Source organism: Otolemur garnettii, unplaced genomic scaffold (genome assembly GCF_000181295.1).
Source record: "Otolemur garnettii isolate 467f Iridium unplaced genomic scaffold, OtoGar3 scaffold00021, whole genome shotgun sequence".
NCBI classification, from domain to species: domain Eukaryota; kingdom Metazoa; phylum Chordata; class Mammalia; order Primates; family Galagidae; genus Otolemur; species Otolemur garnettii.
The window spans coordinates 10,714,123-10,734,398 of NW_003852416.1; the positions used below are offsets into that span (position 1 = coordinate 10,714,123).

At 45.7% G+C, this 20,276-nt stretch overlaps 1 protein-coding gene across 1 annotated transcript in view; it reads right to left on the reverse strand.

Moving 5' to 3' along the window:
• Window positions 1–10,565, reverse strand: part of RBM20 (RNA binding motif protein 20) — a 56,406-nt gene extending 45,841 nt beyond the window's left edge. The window contains exons 1-4 of the mRNA XM_023511677.1: window positions 10,397–10,565; window positions 9,135–9,196; window positions 6,374–6,465; window positions 5,957–6,054 (exon numbers count right to left, since the gene is read on the reverse strand). Of these exons, the coding sequence (XP_023367445.1) occupies window positions 5,957–6,054; window positions 6,374–6,465; window positions 9,135–9,196; window positions 10,397–10,510 (366 nt within the window). The 5' untranslated portion in view covers window positions 10,511–10,565. The remainder of the gene's footprint in view (window positions 1–5,956; window positions 6,055–6,373; window positions 6,466–9,134; window positions 9,197–10,396) is intronic.
• Between the last annotated feature and the right edge of the window lie 9,711 nt (window positions 10,566–20,276).

The following is a 20,276-nucleotide window of genomic DNA, read 5'->3' on the forward strand; positions in this document are numbered from 1 at the left end:
TTATCTGGTATAGGGTCTACAGTCCTCAGCTGATTTTATGCTAAATACACCTAAGGAAGGACCCAGGACAGGTGTTTATTCCTCATGATGTTAACTTTGATCATATCATGCAGATAGCAGAAGGTGTGGAGTTCACAGCTACACATCTTGGCTTAAATTGGACAGTAGGCAAAGATGCCTTTATTGATACTTGCAAATATTTTATAGAGTATATTATCTTTGACTTAGAATAAATTTATTTTATTGGTGCCAACATTGCCTATGAAACTTGGGTAGTTCACCTGCTGAACAACTTCACCATCTCTGTAAACTTTATTGTCACGGAATATTAAAGCCTTAGGGTCATCCAGTCTACTCTTAACCCTATCTATGAGGACAGAGAATCCTAGGAGATGTCAAGGAACTTAATCTGTGGTCAATTAAACAGGGGCAGATTGACAATTAAAACTCAGATCTCACTGAGAAAAATCTATAACTCTATAATCAATTAAGGTAAATATAATACATGATGTTACAAAGTAAGATATGACTTTATATTCTGATGTGGAAAGATGTCTAGGAATCAATTAAAATATGTATCGAGAGCTTATGTCAGGTGAAAAAAACAAAATGCATAACATTTATATACACAATCTTATCTTTTTTCCTTTTTTTTAATGGCACAATCTTATTTTTGCAAAAAGTACTTTCACTAATGAAACACGCCCACCTATACTAGCTAGAGAACTATGTAGTGATAGTATAATCGTTTAACCTCAGTTTTCCCTGCAAAGTCAGATTTGTAGCTTTTCATGTTTCTATCCTGTTAGAATGTTTTAACACAATGTTTGCACTGCTTTTGCAACAAGAAAAAATAATGAAGATTTGTAGAAAAGAAAAGAAAACCCCCCAGGAAGCAAAACCCACCCCAGTCTCTTATCTGTCCCTCTTTGCTCTGAGAAAGCACAAGGTGACCCCCTGCCGAAGGGACAGGAGCAATGACAGAGCTGGCATGGTGGGGGAGGGGCATAGCAGATGTCACATCAATTACTACTCCTCATGCTCAAAGAGGTCACTCTGCTCTTCATGGTCTCAGAAGGCCAGGGCAGACAGACAGATGTCCTAGAAACAACCGGTTGCCATCTGGGGGCAACCTATGACTTAAAACTCTGACCTCTCACACACATTTACGTTTCCCTGAGCTTCAGTTTTCTTATTTATACAAATTCACCAACATGCAGGGTCTTAGTGAGAAAGAAACCGTAACAACAATGTGTATCGTGCAGGCCAGGGAGGCCCATCTGTGGCACTAGCACTAAATAAACTCTGAGGTGGCTGTGAAAACTGCAAGGCAGTTTTATGGGGACACTCACAGGCAAAGTGCATCTCGGGCAGGGACAAGAAAACTATTTACAGCCTGAGAGGCCCCAAGGCCCCTTCCAGAAACCTGATTACTCTGTTTATGATGAATCCAGCCACTAAGGAGAAAGCCTGGGCTCAGTCAGATGGCAGAGGCTTAAGTGAAAGTGAACACCCATCCCTGGGGACCCTGGGGCAAGATGGGAGGGGCTGGGACAGACACAAATCACTCTACCACAGGCAAACATGGCACACAACTGTCAGTTCAGTGTCCTGATGCTGTCAAAAATAAACACGACAATGAAAGACACAGATTCTAGCAGAGTTGAGACAAATTTAAACGCAGCCAAGGCTGTTGCCAGAGGGCTTGATGGTGGTAGCAGCTGGTTTGTGTGGTTGTTTTAGATTTTTGTGGCAGTTCAGGTATGTTCTGAAGGCTCATTCCCAGATCCCTGTGTCACTCTGGTTTCTTGCTTAAAAACAGGGAGCTTTATTTTTATTTTATGTTTTTAGAGACACTATCTAATTCTGTCTCCCAGGCTCAATGACAGCAAGGTGATCTCAGCTCACTGCAACCTCCAACTCTGGGGCTCAAGCCTCTTCCTGCCTCTGCCTCCAAAATAGCTAGGACTACAATAGCTATGTGTGTGCCAATGTACCCCGGTAATTTTATTAAAAACTTCTTATGGAGACAGGGTCTTGCTATATTGCCCAGGCTGGCCTCAAACTTCTGGCTTCCAATGGTCCACCCATCTCAGCCTCCCAAAATGCCAGGATTATAGGCGTGAGCCACTGTACCGGGCCTTGCTGTTGTTTTTTGGAGACAAGATCTCTTTCTGCTACCCGTGCTAGAGTGAAGTGGTACAGTCACACCTCACTGGAGCCTCGAACCCCAAATGGGGAGCTTTAGAAGCAGCAACTACTCTTTGCTCCACAAACATTAATGATCTTACAGTGGCAGAGTCCTGGGTGTTTCTGAAAAGATTCATGTAAATGGAGTTAGACAGAGAAAGTGTTGGCATAGGACTAGAACCCACTTGTAGAGGAAACCGTAGCAAGTCACTCTTGGAATCTCTCTGGGGGCCGGAAGGGTGGGGTAATGGGGAATTTCGTTCTCCTCATTTTTTCTCTTCTGCTTGAAATTTCACAACAAGCATAAGTTTTGTAAGCAGAAAAAAAAAAATAGAAGTGTATACTTGTACACAAAAGAAACTCGCTGGGCACCAACTGGAGTTTGGCAAAGTATCCTTTTGGCAACAGAACAATCACCCCTCGATGTGTCCCTTTATCTTTGGAGGTCAGTATTTGTAGGTAGAAAAAGAAGTAATGATCTCTCTGAGGGACTCTCCTGTGACGTGCACAAAGGAGCCTTGCAAAGAATTTTTCAACAGTGGCTTAATCAGGTCTTCATTTCTCAACTTGTCTTCAAATGCCTATATTTTTGCATTTCAAGTTTTCCTAAAGAAAGATACACTTGCCTTCAGTTTCATTTACCAGAAATGGAAACGCAGGGACCAGAATCTGGCAAAAGGTAATGCAGGGACTGGCTGGAGTAGGCTTTGTCCTTGTTCCCCAGACGTCCTTGGGAAGACTCATGTGACCAGCAAAACTTCACAGCACTTACAGTGATAAGAACAGTCAGACAATGCCTTTCCCCTTCCAGGGGGTCCATGGAAAATGTTTAGAGATTCTGTTTAGAGAAATATCAGAGTTCATCTGGGGAGATGCCATCAGGGCACAAAAGAATTTGACCTTGTCATCTTGCTCTATGGTTGGCCAAGACCAGAGCAGTCCCTCCCACCTTCAAGGCAGCCTCAACTTCTTGGGTAGGAGTAGGGGGTGTAAGAGGGACAAAAATCACAGCAAAGAAGAGACCCCTGAGATCCTCAGAGAGGACCAGCATCAACTTGGTGATCACCAGTGAGGCTTCCAGAGCCAGGCTGCCTGGGCTCAAATCCCACGCTTCCATCTACCACTGTATGACCTGATACAAACTGAATCTCTTAGTCTCTAGGCTGCAGTTTGGATGATAATAGTGTCCACCTCATGAGTTTGTCTGGAGGATAAAATGAGTTGATACAATACTGAAATGTTCAGAACACAGCAAGCACTACATAAATGTTGGCTGCTGTTATTATGCTATAACATCCGAGGCTCCGCCTCCTGCCAGCTCCCAGTGAAGAAAGCAAAATGTTTCCCTGTTGCTTCTCAGGCTCCAGCCAGATAAACTCCCCACCTCCAAGCATTTGGAGGCAGTTGTATTCAAGAATTTCTGGGTATAAATATGAGTTATCAAGAATATCAACATGAATTAGCAGACTACGGGCGCTTGCCTGGCACGTATGTAATTTACAATTGTTTTCATAGGAGCTATGAAACATCTCTAAGAGGGAGCAGATATGACCCAGGTATTACTAGACAGATTCAAGCAAGAGAAACTGATACGAGGACTCAGTTGAATTCACTCGGCCAGCAGAGCCAGCCTTACACAGGATGCACTTCCCACACTGCTCTTCACTGCTAAAGTGGGTTACGGTGCAACCATGGTTACTCCCCTCCTCCTCAGCAGTTCACAGCTCGTTGTCACATACCCTTCAGTTCTCACAAGGGCAGGACAACTCTATGGGCTGTCCCAAGGTCTCTGCCCTCTGGTGCTGGCCACTGAAGTAGAAGACTGTACTCAAGGGCAGCTCAAGATTAGAGGAATAATCAAATTAATATGTCCCACAAGCCAGGTGAAAACCGAGTCATTTACCTTCCAAAGTCATTATTCGTGTGTTCTTGTCCCCAGGTAAGGAAACAGAGCCTCGTAGAAGTGACTGGCCTGAGGGGATACAGCTGGTGGCTCCAGAGCTAGGACTTGACTTAGATCTCTCAACTCTAAGTCCACAGAAAAGGTCTCTGGTTCACTGGGCAGCGCCGGAAGGTGAGGGCGAGGCATAGAACAGACCAGAGTTGCTCTGCTGTGTCTGTCCTCCTGCCACCCAAACCCTTTATGAATCCTCCCAGCTCTCCCCATGCCCAGACCCTAGGGCAGAGTCAATGCACAGGGTCTGGCCCTGGCCCACTGGCCCCCCCCAGTCCAGAGCCAGGGGTGAGGCCTCAGGGCAGGGCTGCAGGCACAGAGGTGGCTCCGTGGCCCAAAGTGTGTAGAGACAGGCCCTGATGTGGGGGTGTCTCCAGCACACCCCCTCAGGATGTAGGGTCATGTCCTGAGGAGTCGGACCTCAAAGACAGAGGACAGGGCTCACCCAAACTAGCCACTGACCCCAATCTGCCACATCTTGTCATGAACCTCCTTGCCCCTCCACTCAGCCCCTAGGACCTAAACACTGCACTTCACGGCTTGCTTGTCCAAGGTTTACATCCCCACACGTGGAGGCCTGCCCTGAGCTTGTGCTGGCTCGTGGCAGGAGAGAGAGGCTACAGCTGCTCACTTTACCAATCGAATTGGAAAAATTCAGGCCCAGGCAAAGGCACACGAGCAAGTGCTCTGGGGCAGGGGCAGCCAATGCATTTTGCTTTGCTGGCACTTTGTCTCCCCCTCCCTTTCCTCCTCCCCTCATACTCAGGGAGAAGAGAGGTGGCATAGGGACAGGGAGAACTCCAGGCAGCGGGAAAACAATAGAAACCAAAGAGAGGAAAGGAGCTGTCACGATCAGTGGAAAAGGGGAGAAGAAGCTTTAGCTAACAGGGTATCCAACCTTTTTAATTTTCTGCTGCACATTGGAAGAATAAGAGTTGTCCTGGGCCACACATCAAATGCAGAAATGCTACCAACAGCTGATGACCAAAAGAAAAGGTCCAAGCACCCTTTTCACGATGTCCAACACCACAGATAAGCAAAGCAGCCCTGAAATAATCTGCATGCGGCCCACGGGCTGCAGGTTGGACAGCCCTGCTGGCAGTTCTAGGGGACTAACATGCATATTGTAGAGAGAGAATAAAACTAAAAACAAACAAAAATATTATACAGCACCAATCATTTTCCCAAGGGACCAACAAATGCTATGGTAGATAGTCCTTACTTTCAAATATACTTTCTGGTTCAAGTTTCAAAATTATATTCCCTTAGGAAATAGTCCACTTCAACATAACATGAAAAAATCTTTAAAAAAAAAAAAACACAAAAATGCTAACTTTTTTTTCCCTAAACCAATGCTGAATTCTAGAAAGTTTATGAATGCCTTCAATCTTAAGAATTTATATTAGCTTTTTTATCTGTGTGTTGCAATAATAGCTAGACTGAATTCACCAGCTCTCCATCTCTGTCTAGGGCAATGATTTTCAACTGGTGTGCCATGGAAATGAGGATGTTTGGTGTCCTGGGAAAATTTTTAAAGCTCATTAATTAAATTGTTTTGGAAAGAAGTTCAAAGCACAGTAAGTACATTCTTTCTTTTACTCTTTTTTTTTTTTTTTGATCAGCATGACATAAGTATGTCACGGAAGTTTAACTAGAGGTTGAAGGGTACTGTGAGATAACAAAAGGATAAAAAACACCGGTCTACAGACATTTTTTTGAACACATCTGTATCCCCTCTAGGCCCAGACATGGCAGTTGATACAAAGGCTTTGAAGACGATAATGACAATGGATAAAATGCTTCTGTACTCACATTTGTCCCCGCGGAAGGCAAAGGAAATGCAGGATTTGACTGAGCGAATGACCTTGCCGGAATGGCTGCAAAAGGCGTTCCAAGATTTGAGGCATAATCTAAAGGACAAATTACACAGGCCAGTTGAATTCCCAGTTATTGACTATACTTTTAAGAGTCGTGACGAGGACATAGGGGGAAGAGAAAACTGAAAATTTCCTGTTATCATATGCATTAGTGATTGGCATGATTATACCTCCAGACACGTTGGTAATGAGCAAAGCTTTACATCTAAAATATCTCAGGAAATACCGACGGGCCCAGATCTCAGGCCCTATTTGAGTGTCCTGGGATCCGTTTGCTGTGCACATATATAAGAAGGACATATCAGAATGCAGGATACTGATTTCAGCTTTAAGCTCTGACCCGGAGGCTCACCTTCACTCCCAGCAGGGTTATACAGGGCTGTGCTACTGGGAGAGGCACACAGCGTTCCCTCTGCTGAACCAAGTATACACCGCACGCCAGCACTGCAGAGGGGGAGAAAAGGGAGAGCAACTCCTCAGTAAGTTAAACAAAGAACTGCCATATGACCCAGAAGGTTCCCTCCTAGGAAATAATCCAAATGTCCATCAAAAACAGAATGGATAACTGCTGGTGGGATTGCAAACGAATACAACCTCTGTGGAAAGGTGTATGGAGAATCCTCAAAGAACTAAAGGTAGAACTTCCATTTGATCCCACAATCCCATTACTAGGTATCTATCCAGAAGGAAAAAAATAATTTTGCCATAAGGACATTTGCACTAGAATGTTTACTGCAGCCCAATTCACAATCGCCAAGATATGGAATCAACCCAAGTGCCCGTCAGCCCATGAATGGATCGATAGTCCATGGAATACTATTCAGCCATAAAAAGATGGAGACTTTACATTTGTTGTATTTACCTGGATGGAGCTGAAGCACTCTCTTCTTAGTAAAGCATCAGAAGAATGGGAAAGCAAGTATCCAATGTGCTCGAGACTAATATGATACCAATACATAAACAGCTACATGCCCTCACGAAAGAGAAACACAAGTGTATTCAAGTGGGGATGGGGGAGGGAAAGGAGAAAGGGGAGAAGGGAAGGGGGTTGGTAAACTGTCACTTAATGTGCACAGTGTAAGGGTAAACAGCACACCCCCTGCATGAAGGGCTCAACCACAACTTGATCTTTAGCTTAGAAAAGCAGACAATGTAACCTAATCCTTTGTGACCTCATATGAATCTGAAATTAAAAAAAAAAAAAATGAATGGATAAACAAAATGTGGTACATACATACAGTGGAACATTATTCAGCCATAAAAAGGTTATACATGTTACAACATGGATGTGTCTTTTTTACTTACGCTAAGAAAAAAAAAAGCCAGTCATCAAAGGCCACCTATTATATGATTCTGTTTACAGAAATGTCCAGAAGAAGCAAATCCACAGAGATGAAAAGCAGACTGGTGGTTACTAGAGGCAGGGGGAAGAGGGGAACGGGGAGTGACTGCTTAAGGGGCATGAAGTATCCCTTTGGGGCAATTACAATCAGAACTAGATGGTGGTAACATTTGCACAATCTTGTGAACGTGCAAAATGCCACTGTATTGTACTCAAAATGGTCAAAATTGTGAGTCCTATGTGAATTTTACCACAACAAAAAATAAGGTAGAAAAAGAAGGGCTTTTAAAAATTATTTTCAATTGTGAGAAAATTTAAAAATTATGACTTTAAAATTAACCATCTTCACCATTTTTAAGTGTACAGTTCAGTGGTGTTAAGCATATTCACATCGTTGTGCATCCATCTCTAGAATTCTTTCCATCTTGCAAAACTGAAACTCTGTACCCATTAAAAATTAACTCCCTGGCCAGGTGCAGTGGCTCAAGCCTGTGATCCTAGCCCCCTGCCAGGCCAAGGCCAGAGGGTCCCTTGAGCTCAGGATTTGGGGATTAGCCTGAGCAAGAGCAAGTCCTTTTCTATTTCACTAAAAATAAAAAAATTAGCTGGGCATTGTGGTAAGCACCTGTTGTCCCAGCTACTGGAGGCTGAGGCAGGAGGATTGTTTGAACCCAAGAGTTTGAGGTTGCTGTGAATTAAGCTGACACCATAGCACTCTAGCCTGGGCAACAGAGCAAGGCTCTGTCTCAAACAACAACAACAACAACAACTTACTCCCCTTCCCCCTCCTTCAGCCTCTGGTAACCTCTATTCTACTTTCCACCTCTTTGACTCTGCCTGCTCTAGGTAGTTCATATAGGTGGGATCGCACAGTATTTGTCCTTGTGTGACTGGCTTGTTCCACTTAGCATAATGTCTTCCAGGCTCATCCACGTTGTAGCATGTTTCAGAATTTCCTTCCTTTTTACGCTGAGTAATGGATATACCTCATTTTGTTTATCTATTCGTCTGTGGATGGACATTTGGGCTGCTTCCATGTTTCAGCTATTGTGAATAACTAAGGGAGGCCTTTTGAACGCCCACATTTCCAAACGCCTAATCCTAGTCATCCACTCTACATCCCCAAGCCAGGCACTCTCTTCTCTGTCTGCAGAGAAGCAGCAGCCACTTTCTCGGTGGGCCTGCTCCCACTGTCTGTGCTCACAGCGGCAAGCAGGATACTCTTCTCTGGTGCCTGTGTGCATCACTGCATCGCTGAAGCCTTCAGTGCTCCAATCCCACTCCAAGGAGAAAAGAAAGTCTTCACAGGAAGCCCAAGCACTCAGATGTGGACCCTGGGATTTCCTTGGCTCCTCTGCCCTGTTCTCCTACTCTGGTCATGCTGAATCTTCCCTGGGCATATAGGACCACCAGATGTAGGACACCTGCTATCCAGCTGCCACAGGCTCATTCCACCCCTTCTGTCGTGTCTTCAGTGAGGCCTCTCCCAACCATCCTATTTAAAATGTAAGGATCACCCCCCGCCCAGCGTGCATGCACACATACACTTTCTGCTTAGCACTCCCCACCAGGAATGCTATCTGAGTTACCTGATCATTTTGTTTATCATCTGTCTGGCCCCCGTTAAGTCTAAGCTCCTTGAGGACAGGGATTTGGCCTGTTCTGTTCTCTGCCGTTTCCTTCGCACTCGGGCAGAGCATGACACACAGCAGGTGCCCAGGGAATATCTGCTGAGTGCACACATGAGCCTGTTCTCTAGGGTAGCACTTACTTTTCAGAGAAGACCAGACATTTCTGAGTGTGCAGCTTCCCTTTCACATGTAGCTCCCAGTCCTAGGCCATAAAGAAAGGAAAATGACCAAAGTAGAACTGACTCCCTAGGAAGGTGAAGGATGAGCACAGAGTCTCTGGCCAGGTGAGGAGTGTGGAGTGCCCAGAAGTTGGACCAACCCTGGAGATGCATCCCCCTCTCGCCCACCCTTCCCTCCCGGGCTCCTCTCCCGCCCCTGCCTGCCACCAAGCCCTCGCTCATCAGCCCCTCCTCCAGCCATCCCATGCCCCTCTTGATCAGGAGCCCAGACTCACAAGTAGGATTCCTTCTTCCCCTGTCAGTGAACTGTTGGACCCCCTGCCCACTTCCCATTCCTCCTCTCCCCCAGGGAGATCCCACCTCTTTCTATATCCAGAGCATATAGATATATGCTCCATATATGCGAGCATCTGGCAGGTGAACTCAGTGATTTTAAAAAGCTATGAGAGACAAAATCCTCGAGCACCTCTCAGCCATTTCCCCCTGAGACTGGAGGTGAGAGGGTGTGTCCCTACTGAGTCTCAGGGCTGCACTTGGACAGTGGAACCCAAGCAGAAGTGACTGACATGCCACCGTGTGTCTCTCACCAATCCAGACATTTACAGTGACCTTGGACAGGATGGGAGATGGGAGGCACAGGCCCTGGAAGGGCCTGACCCACATTTGCGTCTCTACTCTGCCACTTCCTAGTTGGGGGGAGCCCTGGGCATGTCTTGGGCCTCAGTTTTCTCATCTGCAAAATAAGAACAATAGTATCTACCCCATAAGAGTTGCTGTTGGCACACAAAAAGCGTTTACAATGTGTTGCTTATGACAATTATTACTACCTCAGAGTATGTTAGTGTATCAGTAATATGTTTTTGTGTTTGAGGGGGAATTATATTATAAATAGCCTTTGTTTGCAGCAGCTCAAAGCATCGTGTAACCACAGGGAAGGTGTCAGGAGGCTCCATCACAACCTTGCCGATGAGGAAGCTGAGGTCCTCTGTCATAATTTGTCTAGGTCCCAACTGAGAATTACTCTCTTGCCTTTGATCCAAAATTCTGCCTTTTCTTTTTCTTTCAAACTTAGTACAATATACATATACTCAGGGGACAGTAGCTTCTGGGAATACTTATCCAAAGGTAACAGTTTCTCTCTCACTAACAGGGGAAGCTGGGTTATGGGGGAAAGCCCACCCAGGTTCCTAGCTGTGGCTAGCAGCCTATCTTGGATGACTCACCTTCAAATCGAACACCTTCTTGTCGCAGATGCTACAGATGTGGGGCAGGTGGAGGGGGGCCACACCGTGAAGGTCATTCAGCTCATGAACCTGCAGGGGCCTCATGGAGAGCATCGCCTGCTCCTCCTTGGCCCGTCGCCGGGCACAGCCGAAACCCGGTTTGCTGTTGTTCAGCCGACCCCCGAAGGAAGGAGGGGTCCTGTCTGAGGTGGGTTCCTCAGGGTCGTACAGCTCAAAGGGCTGGCTGGGGGGTGGAGGCCACAGGTTGGGACCTGCTGTGAGGTCGGGCTTGCCTTGGCCAGAGAACCCATGGGGGCTCTCCCACTGGCTGTCTGCGTCCTGTAGCAGTGGCCCCACTTCCCTTTGTAGGCCTCCTGCTTGCTCAGGTGGAAATCCACCTGCCACATGTGGCCCTTGGGAGTTGGGTCCATAGGGGTCTTTGGAAAAGGCAATTTGGCCATCTTGCCCTGTATGGCTGTAGTGCCCTTCGAAAGACACATTGCCTGAAGTAGAGGTGGAGGCTGGCAGGAAGCTGGGCTGACCGTCCAGGTCAGAGTCATACGTCTGCCTGGAGTTGGCTTTGCCATACTCATAGAATCCTGCTGGGGCTGGGGCGGGTCCCGTCTTGCCAATGCCCAAGATGACAGCTGGCTGGCCTGGGGCCTGAGGCATCACCCCGCTGAAAGGATGCATCACCATGGCATTGGGAGGCTGGCTAGGAAGGCCCATGGAGGGTCCTGGGCCTCGTGTCTGGCTGGGGGGTGAAAAGCCAATTGCATTGGAGGGAAACCGGGTACTGGGTATGGTCGTAGCATGTTGTGGTACCCCAGTGTGTCCATGGGGGGAGCTGATCACAGACGGATGCCTCAGCTGGTTGAAGAGAGGCTGGGACATGGCCACTTTGGAGAGGACTTGATTCAGGACCGTGGCGGCCGCAGTATTGTTGGTGACAGCTGTCTGTGCCAACTTCAGCCGGTGGAGGGTGAGCTGGGCTTGCAGTTGAGCCAGCTGGAGACTGGCAGGCGAAGGAAGGAGAGGGTTCGGGTTACCAACCGAGAAGGGGTTCTTGTCCAGGAGCTTGGCGGCACTGCAGGAAGACAGAGGTCTAGATGCACAGCTGGTTTTCAACTAGGTGGGGGGACTGTCTTTTGGCTCCCACATAACTAAGGCCCTCCCCCACGGGTCCCATATATACATTTAAAAGAAAGGAAAATTGCAATAGAAAAATTATATGGCAGAATGTTCAATCTCCCTGGTAATTAGAAACACAAACTAAACCCATTAGAAACAAGTATTTGCCCAGCAAAATAGCAAATGCTTTTTAGAAAAAAGCAGTAATTAGTGTTAGAGATACACCGGGGAGTAGATACAACATTGATGACAGTCTAAACCCATACAGCTTCCTTAAGAGGTAGTCTGACAAAATGCAGTCATTAGAGTCATATTCCTTGACCCAATAATTCAATTTTATAACTCTAACCTAAGCAAATGAGCAGCTAAAATACAGACGAAACTTGATACCCAAAGATGTTTAACACAGCATTATCTGAGGATCTGAAGTTGAAGATTACAAATATCCAATAATGGGGGTATAAGATTTGGAGTAAATTATACCAACATAATGAAATGTTAAGTAACCATCTCCTATTGGTGTTTAAAACTTTCTACTTTATAATCTAACATTTAAGATATTCAGAAAGTAAACCCAGCACCAAACTTGAGATAGAAGACATTTTGGCACCCTAAACATCTGTTGGCTACCTGCTCCCCACCCTGCCCCCACCGCATCACTGCCCATACTAATTGGTATCTTGAATTTGGCAAAATTGTTGTTTACCAAAAAGACAACAAAACCCCTAAAACAGGCCAGGTATGGTGGCTCACGCCTGTAATCTAGCACTCTGCCAGGTCAAAGTGGGCAGACTGCCTGAACTCAGGACTTTGAGGCCAGCCTGTGCAAGAGTGAGACCCCATGTCTAAAAAAAAAAAAAATAGCCTGGCATTGTGGGGGGAGCCTGTAGTCCCAGCTACCAGGGAGGCTGAGGCAAGAGGATCACTTGAGCTATGACACTGTGGCACTCTACCAAGGGCAGCAAAGTGAGACTCTGTCTCGAAACAAACAAAAAAGCACCCTAAAACAAAAAAACACTTAAATGACATGAGAAAATCTATATGCTGTGACATTAACTGAAAAAATGGGCCTTCAACATTGCTTACAGAGTTGTGTGTATATTTGTGCCAAACACATTTTCACCCCTGTCCTCATTTCATATCCAAAAGCCATAAAAATTAGGCTCTTGTCTAAACATGGAAATAAACTCAGTTTCTCCTGTACTCTCACAACACAGATCACTTCTGACACCAGATGTGTGTGGGGTGTTTTTTTTAACCACACACCAAGCAAGCAGTCACTTCTGCAGTGGACCCCAGCTGGGCGTCTCTAATTCAATTCTGACATTATCCACCTGGAAGTGGCATCAGATTCCATAGGTTGAGGGCTTAGTCCTATGAGACTGTTCCCCACTTTGGAGGCCGATCACAAGCCCCAGATTGTTTTACCTGTTCTTCTAACTGACCAGCTATGAATCCAGATTAGGCTAATTTGCTACAGTGTCTCACAGAACTCAGGGATACACATCAAGTAGTTTATTATAAAGAGGAGACCCCTGAACACCAGATGCAAGAGATCTTAAGGCAGGTACGTGGTGGGAAGGGGCAGGGCTTCCATGCTCTCTCCAGGGGCTCTACCCTCCCTGTGTTGAGTTATCCGAAAGTCACTGAATCTAGTCCTTTAGGGGTTTTATGGAGGCATCACTGCCTAAGCATGATTGATTAAATCATGAGCTATTGGCCAGCCCCTGTCCTCTATCTCTGATGTGGGGAGGGGGTGGAGCTGAAAATCCTAACACTGCAATCCCACCTTGATCTTTTCTGGTGGTGACTAGTGACCAGTGTCTATCATGAAGATACATCTAGGGGCCCCAAGCCATTTTTAATTTATTAGCATACAAAGAGACATTTGTCAGACTCTAAGGATTTTAGGACTTGTATACAAGAAACCAAAGACTAAATATATATATATTCCAAAAGATTACAGTTCCCTTCAACCCTGCTCTCAAACCCAACTAGCATAAGGAATAACCAAAAAAATTACATGTGGAAAATCTGACTCTGAGATAGCAGGCTGGGGTGGCCACTCACAGAATCTTATGGGGAGGAGCATGTCTGTTTGATATTTGCCTTTCCTGTGACCCATGTTAGTTGGTTGTGGGATTTTCTAGACCAAAAATCAGCATATATGGTCTGGAAATTGCACAGACTTTCCCAGCAAGTCTGGGATGTGTGGTTATCAAAGTCGGGGCTCTTTGGTAAGATCTTATTTTAGGGGGTTTTAAATTCTCCTTCTGAGAAGCGGATGTAATGAGGAACTATGTGAAGAATGCTGATGAACTGCAATTCCAGGACATTTCAATGGAAAAATGGGACTGTGACGTTTGAAATTGGGATTGCTATGGACAATCCAGGCCGTGAATTGTGGAGTGGAAACCACACAGCTGGGACACTTAGTATCTACTGTCCCAGGTTCCACACAGTCAAAGCGTAAAAATAATGAAACAAAGAAGGGGGAGAGGCCCTCAGGCAGAGAGGAAAAGGGAGACTTGGCAAGCAACGTGCTGCCTCACCGTTTTGTTGGAAGTAAGTGCCCAGAACATCAGGCACACCCACATTCAAATGCAAGTACAAAACACATTTCAGAGCCAGATAAAAGTGACTTCATTGCCCTTTCTCATCATGTGAAAATTCAAAAATTGGCTATAAGTTATTAAAAAGACACCACCTTCACCCAGCCAGCAACCCTGCCTCGCTCCAAGGCCATAACAGGCTGATTACACTTTAAAGTATTGAGGAGAGAGGTCAAGGTTACAGGCAATTACAGACCCTTTCTCCGCTGGGGAGTTAAGCTGGCTGCAGACAAGCCTTGGGGTCCCCTGTGTGCCCAGCACAAATCAGGCAGCGGCAGAGTGGGGAGAAATTAATGTGTCTCTAAACAAGAATCTGGAAGAAAGAGGAGGATGAATGGTCGAGAGTCTGATGATAGATTTCAACTTGTGCAGCATTAAGTAGCTGGGCTTTAGAAGAGCAATTAAGCTTAACTCCCAGCCCTGCCCACATAGGGCCACCCCTCCCCATGGGTCTGTCCACCATGCAGCCAGTTCTCGCTAACAAGGCGATAATGAGGTGCCAACTTGGTTGCCATGACCAGAGCAAGACAAGGTTGGTTTTGTTTTTCCCAGAGAAGTCAGCTGTATTTTCTAAAATTGCATTCTGAGCTGGAGGGAGCTCTTGGTGGAGATTCCTCTTTGCCCCTTTCAGGGCACGTGAGGAAGAGCTATCCTTCCAACTAGGAAAGCCAGCCGTGCAGGGTATTTGTAAGTCAGCCATGGGAAGCAAGTCCTTTCCAGAGGATGGCCCAGGTTTTAGAAGTTTGCCTATTCAGATTCAGCATGAAATAAAAATAACCAGGTTTTCTGTTTTCTTCCTAACTTTTCCTTTGTCCAACAAATTCTTATTGTCCCCAACTTTAATCCACATTGAATAGAAATGATTTCACATGAATCATCAGAAATGATTTCTCATGCACACCTATTTTGAGTCAAAATCCCTAGAAAGAAAAAAAAGTCATCCTATTTTTTTTTAAATCATCCTATTTTTAAAAAAACACTAAAATTCTTAGGCTGCAAGAGTTAATAACCTGAAATTCAGGTGCATATAGTAATTATATTTTCTAGCCAATTAGGGGACAAGATCTGACACCCCTGGGGACTGAAATTGATGCTCCCCCCCCCGCCCCCCGGCTTCCTACTACTTCTAGTCCCCAGACATAAGCTCCACAAGAGAAAAAGGTATGTCCTGGAGATTCCTGTATTTCCCCAGCACACTGCCTCGCACTTGGGGGTGTTCAGTTAATGCTGTGAGCAGAATGAAGGTGAGGAGTGGCTCATCAAAATCCGGTGACTTTAGGAGACAGGAACACCTCTTTTATGAGTACACATTTCTGTGGATAAACCCGCTGTTGCTCAATATCTAGGATGCCAGCCCCATACACCAGAGCTAACAGATTCAAACCCAATCCAGGCCTGCCAAACTACAATGACAACTATCACCGAAAAAAAAAAAAAAAAGAAAGAAAAAGAAAAGCCAGGCATTGTGGTGGGCACCTGTAGTCCCAAGCTACTTGGGAGGCTGAGGCAAGAGAATCTCTTGAGCCCAGGAGTTGGAGGTTGCTGTGAGCTGTAACACCATGGCACTCTACTAAGGGCAAATAGTGAGACTGTGCCTTGGACAGTTGAAAACAGATAAGCTAAATACAGTGTGTCCCAAACCTCACCATATCCAGGGAAACTGGGAAATTATAGCTAAAGGGATCTTTATTTACAAACAATTTGTCACAAAATTTTACAAAGAAGTGGCCAGATAGTGACTTTTGGGACACCCTGTATATCCAAGAAGCAAATAACTAAACCTACAAGCAGGTACAGAGTCACCTGCCTAAGGGACTATCTACAATTTCCCATTTCAATGCAGGAGTCACAATACACTCTTTTCCCTATATCTAGGTTTTGAAATTGAATCGACAATCCCCGTAGTAAACTAAATAATGATCCTCCTAGAAGAAAAATGTCCACCTTCTTATCTATAGAGCCTGTGCACATGTTCCCTTCCATGGTAAAAGGGACATTGCAGATGCGATTGAATTAAGGAAGATTATCCTGAAACACAATGTCCAGGCATTCCCTCATGTAAACACAACAGTCCTTATAAGATGGAGGCAGGAGGCTCAAAGTGACAGAGATGACATGAAAACAGAGTTCAGAGAGGAAAGAAGATGCTAACCTCTGGCTTTAAAGATGGAGGAGGGGGCCAGGAGACACAGGCAGGCAGCCTTTTCCAAACCAGAAAAGGCAAGGAAACAGACTCCCCCAGAGCCTCCAAAAGAACTAGCCCTGTTCACACCTGCCGTTAGTCCAGTGGGCCTCATTTAGGACTTCTGACCCCCAGAACTGTAAGAGAATAAACTTGTGTCACTAAGTTTGTGGTAATTTGTTACATCAGCAATAGGAAACTAACATAATTCCCAGAGAAAATTAGATGCAAAAGAGGCATCCACAGAAGCCAGAGAGGCAGTGGTGAGCTTGGGCCCTGATAGGCTCTAATGTAGTTGGTTCCAACTGATCCACGCAGAGCACAGACCATCTGCCTCCAAAGACCCTCTGGAAATTTAGCCGGGGGCCAATTCTGCACAGGTAGGAAAAACCCAGAGGTCTTCTCTTTTTCAAAGTCAGCTTTCTTTACACAGCTGGAGAAGTAGCAACCCAGGAAAGCTTGCAAACTCTAAGGGACCAATTCATCCAACCCCCTAATTAACACAGAGAGAAAGCAACTTGTTCAAAGCCACACAGCTGGGTGGTGGTAAAAACCTTAATGAGAACCCAGATCATCCAACCTACATTCCAGTGCCCAAAAGCATAGCCTTGCCTCCAAAAACCCTACCTAGCCAAGCCCCGGAACCATTTATCTCATCACTAAACGATCCTGTCCACCCTTATTCATTTGTGCTTCTTCCTTCTGTTCAGAGATAGTTGACCCCTCTTATCCTCTGGGGTTATGTTTCAAGAACCTCAGTGGATACCTAAATCTGACAGTGCTGAGCCCTATATATATAATGTTTTTGCCTATGCATAGAAACTAGGATTTATAAACTAGGCACAGTAAGAGATTAGAAACAATAAGTAAAAATAACTTAAAAATAAGGCTGGGTGTGGTTCATGCCTGTAACCCCAGCACTTTGGGAGGCTGAGGTGGGAGGATCATTTAAAGCCAGAAAGAGCAAAAGCAAGACCCCCAGCTCTGTGAAAAAATAGAAAAAGTATCCAGGTATGGTGATATAGGCTTGTAGTCCCAGCTACTTGGGAGGCTGAGGCTGAGACAGGAGGATCACTTGAGCCTCAGAATCTGAGGTTGCGGTGACCTATGATGACACCACCACACTCTAGCCCAGGTGACAGAGCAAGACCCTCTCTCAAAAACAATAGTAATCAGATAGAACAAATATAACAATATACTATAATAAAAGTTGTGTGGGTTCAGCGCCTGTGGCTCAAGTGGCTAAGGCACCAGCCACATACACCTAAGGTGGCAGATTTGTATCCAGCCCGGGCCCACCAAAACAACAATGACAGCTGCAACCAAAAAAATAGCTGGGCGTTGTGGCAGGCGCCTGTGGTCCCAGCTACTTGGGAGGCTGAGGCAGGAGACTCGCTTGAGCCCAGGAGTTGGAGGTTGCTGTGAGCTGTGACGTCGCAGCACTCTACCCAGGGGGACAGCTTGAAGCTCCATCTCAAAAAATAAAAAATAAAAAATAAAAAGTTGTGTGAATGTGGTCTCTCTTCTTACCTTACTATACTCATTTTCAGGCCATGGTTAACCATGGGTAACTAAAACTGTGGAAGGCAAAACTGCCAATAAGGGGGGACTGTTACACTAAGTACCTTTGATGGGAAGGCGCTCACCTGGGATTGCAAAGATGCAGGTCCTTTCTGGAATCCCCCTAAGCTCCAGGAGTGAGAGGGTGGAGGATAAGATCCTAGGCACCTGCCTCAGGTGGAGGATAAGATGCTATGCACCTTCTCCTAAACTGGGGTGTCCAACCTGCGGCCCATGGGGCACATGCTGATTATTTAAGGATTGTTTTGATATCTGTGCTGTCATATATCACAAAAAGTACACAGAGACCTTTTTTGTGGCTCATCAGCTTTCATTAGTGTTTGTGTGTTTTAATATGTGGCACAAGACAACTCTTCCTCTTCCAGTTTTAGTCAGAGAAGGACATCCCTGCTCTACATCTTGTGCAGCTGCACTGTCTGCAGTCCTCTTGTCAAACCTCAGGTCAGGAGAGGAGGGAGCATAGGACAGCAAGTCACATCCCTGGCTGCCTCAGCACAGAGCTGGGCTCTCTGTCACACAACCGTACCGAAAGATGTGCCATGCTCACAAAGAACATTCTACATGCTTCACTCTCTGATTCATCCAGGACTCTACAATGCTTGCTGCCTCAAGGCTGAGGTCACATTTCTATTCTCTTTTCTTTTTTTTTTTTTTTTGAGATACAGTCACTTGGTCACCCTGGGTAGAGTACCGTGGCATCATCATAGCTCACAGCAACCTCAAAGTTTTGAGCTTAAGCGATCCTATTGCCTCAGCCTCCCAAGTAATGGGGACTACAGGCGCTCACCATGACACCAGCTAGTTTTTTCTGTCTTTAGTAGAGATTGGGTCTCACTCTTGCTCAGACTAGTCTCGAACTCTTGACCTCAAGCGATCCACCCATCTCGTACTCCCAGAGTGCTAGGATTATAGGCGTAAGCCACCGTGCCCAGCCAAGGTTTCATTTCTGACCCATTAATTGTTACAAAGAATTCATAGTGAACCATCAGATTAAAAACTCTGGGTTTTCTGCTTACTAGAAACTTCTGGATTATTTTGCTTAATTATAGCAGTGTTTCTTTCAAGAGTTTTAAAAATAAAATACAGCACTGTGTGTGGTGACTCACACCTATAATCCTAGCACTTTGGGAGGCCAAGATGGAAGGATCACTTGAGGCCACAAGTTTGAAAACAGCCGAGGAAGAGTAGGAATTCTTAGCCCAGCATGGTGGCATGTACCTGTACTCCCAGGTTACTTGGGAGGCTGACACATGGAGGTCATTGTAGCCCAGGAGTTTGAGGTTGTAGTGAGCTATGATGATGCCTCAACTCACTAGCCTGGGAGACAGGGCAAGACTCTGTCTCAAAAATAAATAAAGATAAATTAAATAAAATACAGCACTCATGAGTTTGTCTATGCAGCCCACCTGGATCAAGCATCTATTACGAGTTGGGCAAAGTTGCCAGATGGTAGAGACCCAAGGATGGAAAGAGAGAAATCTTCCCTCTCATCACAAAGACAAATCAATGCAGATGATGAGTCTGGACAGAGGCAAGCACAAAACAGCAAGGCCCAGGAGGAATGGTTTACCCCCCTGAAATCTAAGAGAAATTTAACAAATAGAAGAAAAGGTCGACTTAAGGGCTATCCCTGAATGCTGAACAAAGACTTATCAACACTTGGGGTTTATCAATCCACATATCTCAGGAGTTCTCAGCAGCTATGAGATGAACTGTGGTCTGAGACCTGGGCTTCCGTTTTCCTGTTACTGCTTGTGAGATTGGTAAAGTTGCTTAATTTCTCCAGCTCTCGTAAATTATTCACCTGTAAAATGGGAATAGTAATCCTATGCAATGTGTCTCAGACCTGGGCAGTCTGAGTGCCCGACATCCCTGGCCCCAGTGATTGGCTCAAGTGTAGCCACTGCCTGGAATTTTGTTGGAGCTATCAGGAAAGGGACACTCTCTGTCATGCCCGGGTTGCTAAACTGGTTGTTAATCCACCACTTAAGAAGAGTCTGCTTAAGAAGAAGGCTGACTCAGAAGACACTGGCCATGAGACAGGGGCACAGCCAGCCACTGGAGGACCTCATGGGAATGCCTTGAGCCGGCTTTGCCTGGTTCTGCTCCAGACTTCTCTGTACACAAACAATGCATTTCCTTCATTTGCTCAGTAAAACAACAACAATGTAAAAAGAAAGCCAGCCTACTTAACCCATCTGTACTTCACTCAGACGGTTTCTGTTCTGGTCCGTGTTGACTTGAGGGTTCTCTGCCACCCTCTGGTTTCCTCTACAGGAGTGGGCTGACTATAAGGACCTACTAGTTGGAGCTACCAGGGTCACTGTGTCATCAGTGTGAGTGGCAGGTGAGTTTTGCCAATATGAGTCTTCCT